General features: G+C 36.1%; 1 protein-coding gene and 2 pseudogenes across 1 annotated transcript; 1 reads left to right on the top strand and 2 right to left on the bottom strand.

The window, feature by feature from the left end:
- Positions 1 to 213: 213 nt before the first annotated feature.
- Positions 214 to 2,230, bottom strand: LOC113329442 (pentatricopeptide repeat-containing protein At1g63330-like). The gene has a single exon (XM_026576311.1). The coding sequence runs from the start codon at positions 2,195 to 2,197 to the stop codon at positions 335 to 337; it is 1,863 nt and encodes a 620-aa protein (XP_026432096.1). The 5' UTR covers positions 2,198 to 2,230; the 3' UTR covers positions 214 to 334.
- Positions 2,231 to 2,748: 518 nt separating this feature from the next.
- Positions 2,749 to 9,635, top strand: LOC113329770 (annotated as a pseudogene).
- Positions 9,636 to 10,768: 1,133 nt separating this feature from the next.
- LOC113329769 lies at positions 10,769 to 12,585 on the bottom strand (annotated as a pseudogene).
- Positions 12,586 to 20,401: the final 7,816 nt, after the last annotated feature.

Raw genomic sequence — 20,401 nt, 5'->3', positions numbered from 1 at the left:
CCCTCTTTTTGGTGCATGCGCGCGCACAGCTTATGTGCTTCTTAATACAATTCCTTTTGAACTTTTGATCGATCAAAAAAATAAATCATGTAGTTATAACACTACAGTAATGATAGCAAAATAGTCAAGGATGAAAGTTTATGAGCTAGGTAAAGCTTAAACTCGAAAAAAACAATATAAGATCAATACTTATATTAAGCAACAGGAGGCACACAATTTTTTCTGATATGAAAAGAGGAAAAGTAGAGAGATACTCATCCAAATATGTTGATATCACAATGGAGATTTAGATTTTCCCTGTTACATCGATAATTACATGGTCTCGCAAAAACAACTACATTTTTATTAGATCATCTGCCGAGATGGTGTTCACCAACAAACAAATAACAGAATCACTTGGTGCAAAGTTTAGTTCAAGCATTTTGCGAAGAAAATGCTGTGCCATGGCAGGCTCGTTTGCCTCAAGAAAACCAAGAATGATGGTATTGTATGCTCTAGCATCCCGTAAACAACCCTTCTCTTCCACTTCGATGATTGATGACTTAGCCTCTAGTAACATGTTGTTACGAAAGAAGCCTTTGATCATTGTGGTATACGTTATTACATCAGGCTGTACTCCTTTGTTGGGGATTTCATTAAATAGTTTTTTTGCATCTTCCACCTTGCCAGCTAGAAACAAACCATGAAGAAGAATATTGTAAATATCAACATTAGCTAACATACCAGTACCCTCCATGGATTCAAACAATTCTACTGCCTCCTCCATATTTCCATCCTTGCAGTAACCATCCAACACTGTACCATATGTGACAATATCTGGAGATAGACCAAAGGTTTGCATCTCATTAAGCAAGTTCTTTGCAGTCTTCATTCTTCCACCTCGGTATAATCCCGCTAATAGTGTACTGTAAATAATTGTCGAGGGTTTTAATTCATTTCGTTTCATTTTCTCAAATAACTTCATAGCTTCATCCAACTTATGACTCTTGCAATACCCATCGATTAACACATTGTAGTTGAACTCATTCGGCTCAAGGCCCCTATTCACCATTGAGTTAAACAGTTTTACCGCTTCTTCCACACGACCAGTCAAACACACACCATACATCATTGAATTATAAGTAAACTGATCAGGTGGGATGTTTAACTTATCCATCAATTTGAATAACCCCCAAGCATCTTTCATCATCCCATCTATGCAAAGTGAATCTATTAATGTGCTAAAAGTTATGGTATTGGGCGAAATCCCTCTATCCATCATTTCATCAAAATATTTTCTTGCTTCTTCCCTTTGACCATGTAGGCAATGACCATGAATCATACAACTATATGTCGTCACACTTGGGGAGATTCCTCTACCAGCCATCTCGCTAAAAAGTTTTTTTGCCTCATATAACCGGCCTGAGTTGCAAAGTCCGTCAATCAAAGAAGTGTAAACAACTACATTCGGCACAATCTTCGAATCGTGAAGCATTTCAGAGAAGAGAACCAAAGCTTCGTCAACTGAACTTCCTTTACAAAGTGTATCTATGATGACACCGTAAGAAACGACATTAGGTCTGCAATTCCATTTTGACATGTTGTTTCTTAACTGAAGAGCAAGACCCACTTCACCAGCATTACAAAGCCCATGCATTAGAGTATTACATGTGAAGGTATTCGGTTGAATACCTATCTCAGTCATTTTGTTGAACAATTTGAATGCATAATCAATCTTTTCTTGAAGACACAACCCCTTGATCAGTGTTGTGAAAGTGATAACATCAGGATTGTAACCTCTCTTTAACATCTCTCCGAGAAAACAAAACCCATGATTAACTTTCCCCAGTTGACAGCAACAATTAATCAAAATGCTGAATGTATAAATACTTGGTTCTACCCCAACCAAACCCATCTTCTTAGACAACATAATCACATCTATGTAGCATTTAATCTTCGATAATGATCCTAATACAAGACTAAATGTACCGTTAGATGGCAAAGGCCTTTGTGAAATCAATTGATTAAAGTATTTCAAACCATCATCAAGCTTCTTAATCCTTCCTGCCATACACTCATCCCTCACAAAGCTCTCAAGTTGTGACGTGCTATAATAATAGTTTCTCACACCCATGATTTTATTTTGATGCAGTAGAAATGAATCATTAGAGACTAGTCTTCTTGTATTAAACTGTAGTAACCTCTGAAGAAAACTCATTTTTCCACAATCTATGATACAAAGAGACCTTTGAGTTCTCTGGGTATATAGGGTTTTAGGAGCGGTGGAGACTTTCTAAAAATTTCAGTCTCGGAAAATATATATTATGTAAGAATTATTTATTTTTACTATGGGTCAACCCGTTTTGTTACCGGACCCTAGTCGTGTAATAGTGAATATAATTGGAGATACCAAATTTAGGCAATCAACAAAAGGAAAAAAAAAATCGGATTCATTGCTAACCAAAATTTTTTGTTGGGAAACAAATCTAGTTAAAATATAAAAACAGACTTTTTTCAAGCGACGTGATTAATCGGAGCTTCTGGTTGATTCTGGCCCCACCATTTTAATTTTCAACCAATAAAATTTAAGAAGGATCTTTTGATTCTACAATATATTTGTGGACTAATGAAATTTAATAAAAAATATTACCAAAATGCTAACTGTCATAAAATATTATAACAAATTATCAAAAAATATATTGAAAAAAATCGTTTAGAATATTTTAATACTAACAACATTTAAGATTAAAATTCAGAAATGATATAGAAATGATATTAAGGTAAGTATATTTTTATTTTCTTCTAATATAATTTTTCCAAAATTATAGAAATGATATTTTCATTACAGGTTTTAATTAATAAAAATAAGACAACAACAAATATATTTAAGTAAGTATATTAAAATTCTAGATATGTTTAGATATTATTTAACATTATTTCGGAAAATTATTGTTCCGGGCGTTAATAAGCTTGCATATAAATTTTAAATCTATTTCAGTATTTCCCGTCGAAGCCGCTTCTTTTTTTTCATATTTTTTATTAGGGTTTCTTTAATAGGGTTTTATTATACGGATTCTTACGTGTTTTTTCGCAGGAACCTTCAAGTTTGCTTGCATTCATAGTAGATTAGTGCCGCTTTTGTCTTTAAAAAATAGCTCGGATAATAATTTAATTACTTTGAAGTCTTATTAGTTCTGTGATAAAGTTGTTAATTGTTTCTGATAATCAATCCTTTTTTTTTGTTTTGATACATGACAACCCGTCCTCTTAATGTTATGATAACCTGTAAATTTTACAGATAGATTTTATTTGTGCGGGCTTTATTGATGGTTAGGCGAGTTTTGAATCTTTTCTTGTTTTGGATCTGCTTACATTAATTTCGTTGGCCTGTGATTGTCGTTTGTGTTACAGGTATCGAAAAAAGTGTATTCGATGGATGATGTTCTCTCTTTTGAAAGCAGCTCATCAGGTTTTTTTGTTCTTTTTTCTATTGGCTATAGAAGTTCTTATTGGTTTTTTGTTTTGCTTTCTTTTTTTATGGTGGGAAAACATCAATTTGTGATCCACAAGGTTTCTCTCTTTTGCAGTTTGCAGTCTCATTTATGAAAAGAATGAGTTAGTAGCCGTTACTGAACCGCAAGATTTAAGGGGTATTTTGTTGGCCCTAATTTTTTTTTCTGTCTCTTGGAGCTGTCTTATTTCGAAATCTAATTGGGATTACAAGTTTTTCTTTTATCAGGTGGAACCATGTTTTTTTTTTCATTATCCTTGTCCATGTTCTTTTTGCTTCAACTAAAACTTGATTTTTTTCAATCAATTAGGGGTACACTATATGTACGAATAGGGTGAGGGAGAACTGATTGAATCGACACAAGTTGAAAACTTTGATGGTGTAATATGGATGAAATTCATCTTTTTATTCTAACCAAAGATTGCATGTTCTATAAATTTCCTTGAATAGGTGATATTCCGTACCTCTCTTATAACATTCCCCGTTTCACATTATTTTGTTTACATGTGACATTAGCTTTTGAAGGAGTGGAAGTGTTTGAGTAGGAAAACTCATCATGAAATAGGAGGTCATGATTGGAGTTCTTTTACATTTAGAAAAAGAGCCAACATGATTTTATCCATATACATGCTTAAGAAAAGAAAAATATCCCAGTTGCGCCATTATAAATATAAACCGGATGTACATAATTTGTGAAGATAAAATCTCATAAACTTTTTAAGAAAAAAGTTTAAAGTCTTCTCCTTATTGACTCAATCCTTTTCAAACCAAATGGAAAATTCGTCCACATGGAATCTGACAAGATAAAATGATGTATGATATATCTACGATATATATGGTACTAAAAAATCAAGTCAATTTAATTTTTTTCATTGTTTTTTCTATGTGTGCGCGCATACCAAATTGAACTGACCTTTATGCAGTTGTAAGCATCTCTTAACGGTTTTCATGCATTTTTTCCTTAACTGTTTTTTTTTCCTGAGTACATACCATCAACCAGTCGTCAGTCGTTATATGTTAAAGTGATTAAGAGTTTAACACTGTATACAAATATTTTTACTTGGGAATTATTGCTTCAGACATTGTTTAATGAGCATTTTTACGTCGTGCTTTTTTCTGAATCTAATTGGGCTTATCAGTTTTTGTTTTAGCAGGTAGAAACCATGCTCTTTCTTTTCCACTATTTGAGTCCCTATTCTTTTTGCTAAAAGAAACATGATCAATTTTTTCGTTGAATCACTTAAAAAATATGGTCCATTGACAATGACATGGTGAAGAGAATATGAATAAGGAAAACAACCTTATTAGCACGAATTCAAAAGAATGAATAAATTAAACTCAATTAAATGATCCACCCAGGAGCAGGTTAACAACTAACTACGGCTAGAAATTTGTCTTTTAAAATGTTGGTCCCAATTATTTGTTTATCTTCGTCAAATTAGTTTGCCAATGGAGTTTGAGAATCAAAAATGATATATGGACATTATTGTTACTCAAATAATTTCGATTACCAAAGACGTCTTCAGGCTTGAAGATGAGGTTACTTAAATGCAGGCCCTTTCCAAGCACGTTGTATAATTGATATTTACATATTTGTACCGTTATATGATGCCATGTAGTGAATGGAACCCACGATTTCAAAGAAGCAGTCACTGACTCCTGCTAAATATAAGGTTTTGGGAAAGCCTAATGACTTTCAAATAAAATACATGTTGTTAAAGCGTGAGTTGATACTACAAGAATTCATCATGGAGTTGTAACTCAAGTTACGTCATTAATATAAATATATAAATTAAATCGACAAAAAATGAAATTGCAAAGTTTTTCTGTATTACATTATAAAAACAAATTTTTGTGCCATTGGTATTCTGGAGTATTTTTGCAGGTAGGAATTGTGCATCTATGTCATTTAGATGTTCTAGATCAATTATATGCATGCACAACTATGCATGAACATAAATGTGAAATTTTACACCACCAGCGGTATTGAACAACGAGAAATAATAACTTAATCAATTGTATGAAGCACAAGTTGACGGATACCAGAGAGCGGAAATCCATTGATAAGATTACACTTACAATTTCGGCACCAGTTTTCTAGATGACTCAAATGACAATAAATTTCAATCATTTAGATATGCTCATTGCCTGGTTACTAAGTGATAAGTTGTATAAGTGCGTGTATGTCTACTAAACACTAACATAACATTAAATTTAAATACATGTAAAATATATAAAAGGAACATGGAATACCGAATATTAATCCAAACAGAACAAAAAAAAGGTGAAATTATCACTTTTCCCAAAATAAGGTAATATGTCTTAACATTGTCGTAAGGTTTAACACTTTTAATCTCATTCAGTGTGAGATCATCAGCTTCGATAAGTTGGGTGTTGTTGAAGAAGTTACAGATTTCGCGGCTGGCACTGCTCAAGTAATCGATCACAAACTTCTCTTTTATTCATTTTTCTACTTTCAAGTAGTTTGTGGGTTAGAAACCCAATAGATACAGAAGTTGTTATTAAGATATTTTTCTCATTTCTTAAATAAGGCACTATCTATTTGATGTATGAATGGAGAGAAGTCTTTTTTCGAGGTACAAAGAAACGTTCGACAACGGGCTGACTCTGGGTGTATGTTTTACTCACTCTCTCAACTCCACTGGTAACAAAGGAGATGGAAAAAAATTAGTTTTTATGTTGTTTCTTGATATTTTTATCCAACACAATTCATAATTTCATACAACTATATATATATATATATATTTGATGACTATATCACTCATGATAATAATTTGATCCATCCATGATTTGTTAGGAATTACATCAGGACCAAAGGAGGTATATGTGTGCACGTAAAATATTTTCTGGTTTGTGTAGAAAAATGGAAAATCAAAAGAAGATTATGAAGCTATCGAAAAAAACCGTTGCTAGATATCAATTATATCACAATAAAACACCAACAAAATCATATGGCATAATTGAGATGGGAGAATGTATAAAAATCAAGTTTCTTAATGAGATTTTATCATGTATCGCACAAAAGAGGCATATAATGATTGGTGGATCAAAAGAGCAAAAGTACATAAAAAAGAAAAGGAACAAAAATCTCCAAAAACTTATGGAATATCAAATTTTGAAAATAGATTGGACATAGGGTGCAGCCAAAAATTTGGTTATAGAGGTGCAAAATTTGCTTTGGGGTGCAAAAAAAATCTTTAGGGGTGCAAAAATGCAAAATTAGGCTTAAAATATAGAAAAAACTTCATATTGGGCCTAAGTAGGCTTTGGAGTCATCTGGGCAGGAGATGCAAGTGTACACCCTTGCAATGGGCTGGCTCCGTCCCTGTTTGGACGAGCATAACTTCTAAATTATTCAAGTGATTGAACTTTTATTAGTTTTCTGTAATATTTTATAAAATTTTATCTGTTTTATTAAATTATTATAATAAAATTGTTTCATAAGCAAGAACCAAACCCGTAGCACAGGTGACAAACTAGTCTAGTTAAACTTCTAGTTTAGAGTTCTATTTAATTGGTTTATGTTTAGGGTTAGGACTTTTAGTTTGTGTTTGCTTATAGTATGCTGACTCTGCTCTTTAAATACTCGACCGTCTTATATTTCATACGTTCGTTCTTTTATTGTGTTTGTTAGTATTAGGGTCTTGTGTTTCAGTAGGATCCTATCAAATTTACATCCTGGTGTTTCAGTAGCACGAAAGCTATTACCGAAAACTAAAGATCTATTCCATGCAATGGCAAGTAGAACTTTCTCGTAACAAAATTGCTTGTGCTCCTTTTGGTGGTCCGATCGCTGTTATTTGTGATGATGCTAAAATTGTTCAACTTCTTGCTGAATCTGCTTTAAGAAAATTAAATATTTATAATTCAGCTGGAATTCTTCTTTCATCAACTAGATGGGATCGTCCTGGTGGTCGTTTAATTGGTATGTCATGGACTGATGATCAAACTTTAGTTTGTGTTGTTCAGGATGGAACTGTTTATAGGTATAATATTCACGGTGAGATTCAAGAACCTAGTATATCATTAGGCTTAGAACAGAATGTTGTTGAATGTGTGTTTTGGGGTAATGGCATGGTTTGTTTAACTGAAGGCTGTCAGATTTTTTGTGTATCAGATTTCTAAAACCCTAATCCCTGTAAACTTAAAGATCCTCTTTTAGAAGATTATCCGCTCTGTATTGCTGTCATTGAACCAGAGTTTACAGAGTCTGGGAATGTTGAAGTACTTTTAGGAGTGAATGATTATATTTTAGTTGTCGATGAAGCTGGAAATATCCAGAAGGTTGCAGAGGGAATTGGACCTTTACAGAAAATGGTCTTGACACAAAACGGGAAGTTCCTTGCGTCATTAACTCATGATGGACGGCTTCTGGTTATTTCCACTGCGGATTATAAAAAGATATTATTTGAGTATGAATGTGAGTCAGCCTTACCTCCTGAGCAGTTTGCTTGGTGTGGAATGCACAGTGTACTTCTCTATTGGGATGACATGCTTTTGGTGGTTGGTCCGTTTGGTGATCCAGTTCGCTATCTATATGATGATCCCATCATTCTTATTCCGGAGTGTGATGGAGTGAGGGTACTTTCAAATACCAGCATGGAATTCCTACAACTAGTCCCTGAATCCACTGTGTCTATCTTTAGCATTGGGAGCACAAAACCTGCAGCATTATTGTATGATGCGTCGGATCTCTTTGACAGGCAAAGTGTCAAGGCGGATGATTATTTGGGATCAATTCGTTCTGAGATTCCTGAAGCTGTTGAATCTTGTATAGACGCGGCGGGTCATGAGTTTGATGTGTCACGGCAAGAAAATCTACTTAGGGCTGCCAGCTATGGTCAATCCTTTTGCAGACATGTTAACCGTGATCGGTTTCGAGAAATGTGTACAACATTACGGGTGCTAAATGCTGTGCGGAACTATGATTTTGGTGTTCCTCTTACTATTCAGCAATAAAAGTTACTAACTGCGCCAGCTCTGATTGGTCGTCTAATTAATGCTCACCAACACCTTTTGGCACTGCGCATATCACAGTATATTGGCTTGAGCCAGCAGGAGGTGGTTGTAATGCACCACTGGGCGTGTGCAAAAATAAAAAATTCGCCGGCCATTGTTGATGTTGCTCTTCTTGAAATGTTGCTTGATAAGTTGAAATTCTGCAAAGGCGTATCATATCCCGCAGTTTCCGCTCAAGCAGATAAAAGAGGCCGTCGTAAGTTAGCTGCAACGCTTGTCGAACATGAACCACGTTTATCCAAACAGGTTCCTGTTTTGTTAAACATAGGAGAGGATGATACAGCTTTGATGAAGGCTATCGAGAGTGGTGATACTGACCTTGTTTATCTTTGTCCCTTCCACATCTGGGAGAAGAGTCCATCCCTGGAGTTTTTTGGAATGATACAGGCAAGACCTCTGGCTAGGGATGTATTCATCACATATGCGCGGTGTTATAAACATGAGCTCCTGAAACACTTCTTTCACTCGACTGGACGGCTTCAAGATGACGCTCTTCTCACATGGAAGGAGTCATGGGAACCAGGAAAGAATCCGATGGAACTTATCAAGCAGACTCTTTCGTTATTTGCTGAGGCCAAAGAACACACCTTTGAGTCCGAGGCTGCTAAAAAGCATGAAAGATTGATAAAAATACAACATAAGTTAGAGGTGAGCACAAAGCAAACTATATTTGTCGGTTCGAGTGCTAGTGATACAATCCGAACGTGTATTGCACTTGGCAATGATGGAGCTGCAGCAAAAGTTAGATCAGAATTTAAGGTTTCTGAAAAAAGATGGTATTGGCTCAAAGCATCTGCTCTGGCTACAAGTTGCACTAGAAAAGTTTTCCAAGGAGAAGAGACCACCTACAGGTTATAGACCGTTTGTTGAGGCATGCATTGATGCAGATGAGAAAAATGAAACTCTCAAATATATCCAGAAACTCAGAGATCCCACAGAAAGAGCTGAGTTTTATGCTCGTATTGGGATGGTAGAAGAAGCTGAAAATGCTGCAACTCAGTTAAAAGACGGCAAGTTGCTAGGCCGGTTGAAGCTGACCTTGGCTCAAAATGCAGCTGCATCATCTATTTTCGACACACTGCGTGACCGACTAGGAGTCTCTTAGTTCTGTCGTTTCAGTTCGATTTGTATGGTTTTCGTTGTATGAAATAGTGAAACTATTTCCCTGTTTGATGGTTCATTTGTATGGTTTCAAATATGTTCCGTAAAATTAATTTTTCGGCGGATGTTATGTCTAAAAGGGAACCTTCGTTTCATTTCAAGGAAGTCGGAGCCGGACTTCTTAACCAACACTGAGGGTTCTAGCATTAGTCATTTTAGATTGAAATCTGAAAAGAGCTTGCATGGCCTTTTTTTGGTTCAAAAAGGCTAATTTGCCCATTTTATTTCCTTGTTAGCTTAAAAAAAATGTACATACTTCATACCAATTTGTGTTGTGTTCGCATGAATGTTATATAGCTAGATATATTTACTGCAGAGGTACCAGTATCGGATTGCTAATAAGAGATACCAATTTGAAGGTGTTACAATATTCCGATAAGACAAAACATTATTTACCTCTAGGATGGTATACCTTCGAGCAAACAGGTACCCCAAATAGCAGCCATGATGCTTGTTTATTATAATATTGATTAAAAAGCAAGACAATGGGGAGGTTTACGTACTAGAATTAGAAGGTTTTACCTGCTTTCAAGCTTCATCAAATAATGATCAGCTAAGGCTGCCTTGAGTCCTCATTTAATGTCCAACAACCACATTAAAAACTTATGTCCAACCAAGAAAATTAACCACGACATCTAACCCACAAATTAAACTATTACATTACATCAATCTAATAATGTAGGTCGGCCAGTACCTTCCATCATTATGTCATATCCATTTGTTATGTACTGTCGGTAAGATAAAGACTCCTCATCATTTTACTGCAAATGATTAAATCTTCAACCATTAACTAATATTCTTCCTGCCCTCTTACAGAAAGATCTACGTGTTTATCTCTATATAGTGTTCTTTTTTTTTATCTTTCTTTTAATCTTATCTGTATGCCGTATTCTCACTGGCTTTTGCATGTTTATACCTGAGAATATCGTAGCAGCCATGACATTTGTTTATTTTAATTTAAATTAAGAAGCAAGACAATTAATGAAAGTATGGTGAAGCACCATGTCTTCTTCTTTTATTATTACCTCCTTTCAATCAAAAAAAAAAAAAGTATGGTGAAGAGATACAAGTAATTAATTAAGAAATAAGTGCAAGGAGTTCCTCATGATGTTCAAATTCCACCATGTCTTCTTTATCCAATGTTACATACGCTTCGATTCCATCTCCAGAAGAATCTGAATCCATTAACACGACAATGTTCTTCATAGAAATCGGACACCTACTTATCCAAATCGGCTTCCCCAAACCAAAATCTTAATGGCAACTGCAAGATGAAATTTAGCTTATATAAAGACAACTCTTTTTATTGATGTTTAGAAAATCTCTCAAAACTAAACGCAAGCTCTAATCTTGCTCATATGATCAACCACAACTTTGATGAGCATATATATAGAACTATGAATTCATTTTCCTAGTCCTATTACCTTATTACATGTCTTTCCTTTTCTTAGAACTAGATAACTTCTAATTTCCTTAGGATTACATCAATTTCTTAATCTTGTCCTAACCAACTTGTTAGTGACTTCTATGTTGAAGTTAATCCAACAAATCTGTATCGTAGAATGGAAACCTACACCAACTAGTGAAGCTTATCGATAATGTCTGGCCGTTTAAAATATGTTTAAACAACTTCGTCACATTGTTCAGGAGTAAATCCGTACTCTGCAGTGCTTCAATATACTCTCCGTCGACTCTCTTTACGGCGTCTCTAAATTTTTGCACCAGTTTTGGGTAGTACGGGTCATTTATGCCGTTGTTTTCATTGCTGTTTACGGTGAATATTGCATCGGTAATGGCGACCATATTGCCGAAGGAGCTTGTAGGCAGTTGTGGAACAATCCTTGACCTTATATTTACTGCATTTGATGCTAAATAAACCCTTGCAGGAGCAGCTGCCTTGGTTTTGGCTTGATCGATATCTATGAAACACTTCCATAAGAAAGTCGATAAGGCTTCAACTCGATTCGGCTTGTACCCACCACGAATGTCTTCTGTTGCACCGGCGAATTTGCATCTTTCTTTAAGTTCTGCTAATTTAGAAGCCTCAAACACAAATTTTAGTCACCGGCACTGTCTCATCTTTTGGAAACGTTGGAATTTTGAAACCAGTTCCGTTCTCTTTTTGTGGAAAAAGAGATTGAACTTCGAAAGAAGGACCTTTGATCTGTCGATCAGGACTATTTATAACAATAACACGAGCAATAGTAGCCCAGTCGTTTACGAAAGCCGCGATTGAAGATGCATCAGCTACCTTGTGGTTAACGCACAAACCAATCACCATACCACCACAATCCTCGAAAACGTTAACTTGAACGGCGAGTACGGAAGCACTGGACGCAGATCTTTCATGGTCGCTTGGATCAAACGGGAGGAACAATTTCACTTGTTCAAGAAAATCAGGTTCTTTAATTACTTGAGTGAGTTCATGACAGTTACTTACTTTGGTTTCGCAAAAGTCTACTCCATCGTCGTTGCAATCAACAAATCTTTCGATTTCGTCACTAACGATCTTACCAGCTAGACATAGTATTTCGTTAACGTTTCAGCTAAGGATTTCTTAATTACATTAAGACGAGTATTTGTATCGATGATGTTTTCTTTGTCGCCGCCGGTGTAGTAAAGAAGGAGAGGAATGTAAACTCGAAGTGCAAACTGATCGAGAAAGGATAGTTTATGGGTTTTAAGGTGAGATGGAGTTGGATGAGATGGTTTAACTATTTCTCTAGAAATTACATCAACCTTCATGGTGAATCGGTGATAGTAAGGTTTGACGTTATAGTGAATTGAAGATGGATGGAATTATAGCAACTGGTTCAGTATATATAGACTCGTTGGAGTACAATATATATATATATACCCAAGGCAGTGGTACCAAGAAGATAAATTTCATTTTGTTAGGCTGGATTACTGGAAATTGCAAGGAGTAAGGAGATAATCTAATTTAAATATAAAATATTAATTGCGTGCACCTCAATCAGAATAAATAAAGGAACGTGCACCTCAATCAAACAAATTTTGTACTGTATTATGGAGCTATACCTAACTGGTTCTCGCTTGAGCAACTTGGACCACAAATTTCATTCTATTAATATTGCATTAAAATACCTAAGTAAAACTCTTTAGGCAACCAGTTGGACACCCATAAGATTCCTTAATTAGGGCAGCATTGATCTTTTTGTTGAGTATGTATTCCCGTCCTTTTTCTTTCTTTTTTTCTTTGCTTTGAAAGCATGGAAATATTATAAGGATGGAGCGGCTATTGTTACACGAGGAGGATATGTGACTTAAGGATTCAATCGTTACAATTTGATTGATGTATTGTGGGATCGTATGGTCCTAAAATAAAGTTGTAAGATTCCCTAATTGACTGTATTTCCGTTTGATTGGCCAATCCGTCCGCTGCTTGATTGCTTTCGTTGTAGTTATGGTTAACCATGCATTGGGTACCTGGCTTATGATATGTTTGATTTCAGAGATCATTCCTGAGATGTACCAAGACGGTCGACATTTGAAGTTAAAAATCGGAGTAGATTTATCGAGTATGTTTCAAATTGATCCTTTGGCCAGCTTCGTTCTTTTGCTGTTCTGGACGCGATGAGCATTGACACATGACTCTGCTTTGAGGGCAGCGGTTATTCCCAGAGGTTGTGCTACAAGTACTAGAGTGTTGGAAAAAGCGTCTGCAGATAAATCTTGTGCCAGCTAATCCACGGTGTCCTCGCATGTTTTGTGTATCATTATGATAGTTGATTTCAGGTTTTACCCAAAAAGTATCTCCAATAATCATAGTGACCACGTGGCTCTGGCATATGCGAAAGCGAAGTTGGAAACCTTCATCAGAGTATAGGTATCCGTCTATAAAAAATAATCACGCATCTAGCGGTAGTACAGTTGTAAAGTTACTGGGTGATGATACCAATGACATGAGTTTGAACTTGTATTTGGAGTTGCACATAGAAGTGTAAAACGTGTTGGCCCGACATAGCCCAGCCCACGAAGACACGTGCTTAGTATGCTGCGCTGGGTTGTGCCTGATATTCAAACGCGTTGTGTTGTGCGATGCTAAAATGTCGTGTTGTGTTGTGTTGTGCCATAAAAATAAATGTGTTGTGTCGTGTTGTGTTGTGTTGTGCTGTGCTAGCACACTTAGTTTATGTTTTCCAAAGTAAATGTTTTTTGGATATTTTAGTTAGTATACGTATTATTATTGAAATAAATTACCATAACGAAAATAAATATCAAAAATTGGCTAAAACGATGATTCTTTGTAAAATATGCATCAAATGTGATGTATTGTGTACGATTTGACGTGCTTTCTAAGTGTGTCATGCTTTGTTGTGTCGCGTGTTGTGCCATTTTGATGTGTCTGTATGTTTTTCTGGCACAACACAACACATTTAGCTAGCGTGATGTGCTTGTGCTGTGTAGGTCAAGTGTTGTGCTCAAATTTTAACGTGGTGTGCGTCATAAACGTGCAAGTCCGGCCCAATTTACACCTCTAGCTACAAATACATACATCTTAATGATTGATTTTTGGAAAAGAGATGGATCAGACTTGGATTCCTACAATATTTTCACTTATTTTAATACACTTATTTTGGTGTCTACAAAACATTTATGCAACAAACTGCGACTCAAAAAGTAAATTTCTTGTTATATTTTCTTTTTTGTTTCTTTGAAGCATTGTGATCTTTTTTTATTTTTGTTCTTTTATTTTTTTTTTGATGATGTATAAATGAATTCTTATTTCTTTCTTCAAAAAAAGAAACGGAAAAATGAATTCTTCTTTCGAGTTTGTTTTAAAAAAAAATTAAGTTGGAATAAAATCAAGTTCACTCGTTAGCTACAATAAAGAATTACAACGAAACCATACGCACAATAGACCACTTTACTTCTTGCTAATGAGTAATAACAACGTTGGTTGTTCATTTTCTGGATTCACACTTATAATCACTTTTTCTGTTTCTTTTCAAGTGGTTTTTATGATTAGTTACCTTGTTTTACTTTGATATGATTAGTTACCTCGTTTTACTTTCACAATGTACATCCATTACCACTTGCCACCCGTAGTTTCCCTTAAAGAAGTATAATATATGCGCACTTTCTTTCGATCTGTTTTTTCAAATGAATCAAACCATGATTCACAATTGAATCTAATTAAAGTTGTTGTCTAGGAGGATGACCTATCTAGAAGCACCCTAATAGTGTGTACTAGCCTACTAGGGCCTAAGGCCTAATGTGATTACGTGAGTGCATGTCAGCCTACGAGCACTCAGCCTTGGAGTTGGTGATCGAGCGGCATCAATCTTCGTAGGGGCCTGGCATCAGGGTTAGTTTTACATTTGGTTTGGATCTAACTAGAAAGTTTCAAACTTTCTTTTTTTCTTTTTCTCTTTTTTTTTGTTTTCGAAAGAAAAGAAACTTGTAACTTATGTTAATTAGAGACTTTTCTGGGTACAAATGCCACATGAAATCATCCATTACAATTACATAAAGGAAAGTTGGGCAGCCAACAACGACAACTTGTTGAATATTTTATTTAGTGTCAGTACTAGTCATATCCGTTTATGTTGGAGAAGATCTTTTAATGGTCAATATCCTGAAATTAGAGTTTTGTTAGCAAAGAGAAAGAAACAATTACTATTAACCAGTTTGATATCATCGTCAAAATTTGTGAAGTGCATACGGAAGATTTAATATTACATATATGCGATTGAAAGGTAAATGCATGCATGATTATGTTTGAATTCCTGGTAACCACTAGAAAATGTTATTTCTGTGTGTTCGGGAGATTATGTTTGTGTTCTTGGTATAACATGAGAGAACGATAAAAAAATAAAGACAACGACGAGCAGACACAGATGGTTTAAGTTTATATGTTTACGCTCACATATTCAAAAGTCAGTTATTGAAGACCACTACCGAACCTGCTAAAATTTTACAGGTTATCAAACTTTTGGGTGAAAACCCTAGCATTAATTATTGCGAATTTTGAACTTGAGTCAATATACTCACTCAACTGCTATTATATTTGTCATAATAGTAATTGTTGGGTCTACAATTTCTATAAAAGGAAACATGTTCCTTTGAAATTCTCAATCTCATTCGCCTATCCCTTTTAAATTATTTACTTATCTCTTTATTCTCATTCATCCACCCCTTCCAGAGAACAAAAATGGCTCCTCCATTCCATAATGCTGAAAATATCGCTATCGTTAATTAGATCGTGGATTACGGTTATAAAGCATGACAACGATAAAGAGTACCATACTATTTTTGACCACGACAATAGCTAAGACATGTACCTTAACATGGATCAAACATCCTCCTTAAGAGTAAATTTAGGACTACCAACTTCCATTTTGAGGAGATTTTATAACAAAATGTTAATTGTGAGATATATATATATATATATTATGGATGTGTGTAACGGCTATATTTTTATAAGAAAAATAGTCATTCCTCAATAACTGTGTCATGTATGTAACATTGTAATTTAAAATATCAAAGTTCGGTTACTTTGCGATCTCACCGAACTTTTAGTCCGTTATCAACAAATATTGCCACCCCACCTAACTTATAGTTCGATTTTCTATTCAATTATTCGTGGTAATCAAACTCTTCTCTGACCCTTCTAATTCCAATTAGTGTTGGACTACAGTTGGACCCAAAAAAACATATAAATGATAAATCAATCTAAAACAAACATAAGAGTGTAATTTTTTTAATTCAGCATAAAGAGGATGAGTTTTTCAATTTGTGGACAACATAGAAAATCAGGCTACAGAGAAGATTTCGGCAAGCTCAAAAAATTTGGTAGCCAATTAAATTTCTACGAGCCAACCGAAAAAAAAGTTTGGTAGTCTCTGTACTTTTAAATGGTATCTCAACTCTTCTCTGTCTCTTCTAGTACCAAGTGGTGTTGTACTTCAGTTAGACCAAAAAAATCTTAGTGTATTTGAAAAGACGAGGGTATCCAAATAAACCACAATCTTAAATTTTTCCACTTATAAGTCCTCTTACCGAAGGTGATTGTCTATGGACTTAGTCGAGACAATACAACAAATCGGTATTTACACTTTGTGTGATCGTCTATGGATACGAGATCGAGACAACATAACAATTAAAGTGTGATTACTTGATAATAGGTTCGGACTTAACCAAACTCTATAGGATTATTATCAAGTAATACGGAAATAACGTTTGTGTAATTTACTTTAAATTATAATAACAACAATTATAATTGCGGAAAACAAAAGTAAAAGACAAAGCAAGATTTTGTTAATGAGAAACCGCAAATGCAGAAAAACCCCGGGACCTAGTCCAGAATTAAATACTCTCAGAATTAAGCCGCTATACCAAATTTAAACCAACTTTGTATAGTTGAGACCAAGCAACTAAACCTATAGTTCACCTAGTTTCTTCAGTATCCCTGCAATTCCGACATTCGATAAGTGCACGCACTGGAACAATTCCTTTGGTTCGGATTCCAAACAGTAAAGAAACAACAAATATGTTTGGTAACAACTCTATTCAATCTCAGTGATATGAGTTAGACAAAGGCTGTTCTGTTTAATTTAATAAACTCCTTTGTCGGGTTTAAATCTATCAACAACTACCGAAGTAGAAGAGTTTATACTTTGCAATCAACCAATATAGAATCCACCAAGACACTATAAAGTGATGCCGATCTAAATAATTAACTAATTGAATCTATCAAAGATAAACCGATTCTAACTGGATCCCAGCCGATCAAGTTTTCTGCACACCAAAGATATGAAACCAATAAGAAATCTTCTTTTTCTTCAAATCTTCTTTGATCTTCAATAAACACTTACACAACATAAACTTGAAACTATTGTGATCAATTACGCACAGAACAAAGTCTGCTAACAATGGATTATCACAAGACGTGTTTAGATGTATGATGAGTGCCAAATATTGTATATATTTATCCCTTTTTGTTGGCATTTAACTCATCTTTTATGCATTAATTCTACATTTTATCCCATATTCTGTATTTTCATTGTTTTCAAGAATAAATATTTTTATTAATTAATTTTGCATTTTTAGGTAATAAATAAAGTTCGGATGAGTCGCGGAGCAAAAAGAGCAGAAAAGTAGTGAAAAGCCGGGAGAAATCACGCAAGGAAGCCGCGAAGAATGGTGCGCACAACCTCATTTTCTACACACAAAAACGCCTCCGTTCTCAGCCATCAGATCAGTTCTCAGAAGCATCCGATGGTCGCTCCTTCATAGAGCATCAAAATCTGAAGTCTCTGCCAAGCACCACAGCGCTGAAATTCCAAGCCTTCAGATTAGATGGTAGTTGAATCCAACGGTTGCTCCCTTGCTGTTCATCGAAGTTTGATATCTCCGCCTTACACTACAGTACCTAACTCCATCAAGTACCGTTCGTTTTGTTGTATCCATTCATCCGACGGTCGCTCCTCGCTTGCCTCCGCATCACCATCTGATTCACCTACCAGCTTCGCATCCAGTGACTCAGATTCGCCAACATCGAAATTTGATATCCCGCCTCACACACTAGCAACCTATACCTATACCCTAAACTCGACCCATTCTTCTCCTCTTTCTTTCTTCTTCTCCCCCACTCCTCTGCAGAAACCACCGTACACCACCACCTTCTCCACCTCTGTCACCACCTGCTCTACCACCTCACCTCTGCAGCGCCATCACTTCTTCACCATCATCACCCGACACCACACCATACCCCTAGCCGAGCTGCTTTAACTCCTCTCACCAACTGACCTAGGTGAGGGTTGATAAAACACCTCGAATTAGGGAGAAATTGACGCAATTGGAGGCAGAGAAGGACCGAGAGGGAAGAAAAGAGGCATGGGTCACCACCAATTCAGCGAATTTGGTGAGCAATTTCGGAATTGAAAAATACCTAATTTCTAATTTTAGGGTTTGAAAAATTTGGGTAATTGTATGCTATAAATAGAGAGTGTGTAGAGCAATTTGAGGGTGTTCTTGGGCTAGCCGAGATTCCCCCAAAATTGGGTTAGTTTAGGTTTAATTTCAGTTCTTGAATTTCAATTAGATTTCAATTTAGGGTTTCAATTTTAATTCCCTGTTATGTTTCAATTCTAATTTCACTGCATATGTTAAAATTGTTATTTTCCTGTTAATGTGCATGTTAATTTCATGTTTTAAATTCCTGTTACATGTGTCCTGTTAACATGTGTTGTTCTTGTTTATGTGTTAGAGTCATTGTTAATGTCCTGTTAGTGCCATGTAATGTTTAGTGTTAAGTTTGTGATACATGTGAAGTGATGGAATGCTAGGCTAGAAGCCTTAGAAGCACTGAACTGATTGTGCAATGGAAGAAATCAGTGCTTATAGCAAGCTGATTATCTTGCCATTCCTTTTGTATGCTTAGGATGCAATGTGCTGATTGTGCAATGGAAGAAATCAGTGCTCATAGCAAGCTGATTATCTTGCCATTCCTTTTGTATGCTTAGGATGCAATGTGCTGATTGTGCAATGGAAGAAATCAGTGCTCATAGCAAGCTGATTATCTTGCCATTCCATTTTTGTTTGCCTGTATTCTTGCCTTAGCCTTGCTCTGTTAGTTTCACTATCATCCTTGCCCTTGGCCTTAGGACTTGGTTCACTTGCTTTGTTCTTTGTTTTTGCCCTGTGTTGCCCTATGTTGCTTCCATGTTTATTTTGTTTGCTATTTTCTTTATTTCATTGCCTTGTTTTGCCCTGTTGATTGCATCTCTTTTTTCTCTGTTGCTGCTGCTGTTGGTGTTTTCTCTGCCAACCTGCTGCTGCTTTCTCTTCTTTGCCTTGTGTTGCTGCCACTCCACTTCCCTTGCAGCTGTCTGCTACACTGCTGATGCAGCTGCTGTTGCTGTTACTTTTGCCCTGCATTGCTTCCCTTGGCTTGCCCTGCTGCATTGCACTGCTGCATTGCATTGTTTCCTTCCCCTGCTGCTACTACATGCACTGCTTGTGCAGCTGCTGTGCAGCACTTGTGCTGCTGCTGCTTCCTCCCCAAAGCTCACAGTTCATTCTTAGGAATAAGGCTAAAGCCAACTGAGCCCAAAGCTCACTTCAAAAGCTGAGCCCAATTCAGTCCAAAAACCAAAGGTTTAAAGCCCAAGGCCCAGTGCAATTCCAAAGGTACAAAGCCCAAGGTTTAGTTCATTAAGGCCCAGAAATAGGCTCAGAACAAGAAAAGGCCCAGTTCAGCCCAAGCCTAAGTTTAAGGCCAAAGCCTAGTGTACTGATAGGCTAAAGCCAAAGCCAACTTCAACCAAAGCCCATTTACACTTCAAAGGCTAACTGAGCCCAAGCTCAGTTCATTTTATTATTATCAAACCCATTAGTACTCAAAGCCCAATTTAAGCCAAAAGGCTTCATAGCCCAATAGCAACTAGAACCCAAAATAGTTAGAACACTACAAAACACACCCGATCTCTGTGGATCGACCCGTACTTGCACGAGCTACAACTGACGACCGTGCACTTGCGGTATTACTGTAGGCCCCCGTTTTTATTGCGCTTAATTTTATACATATCTCCGGGCCCACCAAGTTTTTGGCCGGGGATAATTTTTAGGACCTTTTTAAAGCCTGCCAAGTTTTTGGCGCCGCTGCCGGGGATTGGTGCTGTGTTTTTCTTGTGTTTTTCTTTAGCTATTTTGTATTTCATTTCATAGCATTTGCATCTGCATCTG

Source organism: Papaver somniferum, unplaced genomic scaffold, assembly GCF_003573695.1.
Source record: "Papaver somniferum cultivar HN1 unplaced genomic scaffold, ASM357369v1 unplaced-scaffold_117, whole genome shotgun sequence".
NCBI lineage: Eukaryota > Viridiplantae > Streptophyta > Magnoliopsida > Ranunculales > Papaveraceae > Papaver > Papaver somniferum.
The sequence above is the reverse complement of the archived record's forward strand: the minus strand, read 5'-3'. Positions and strand labels throughout refer to the sequence as shown.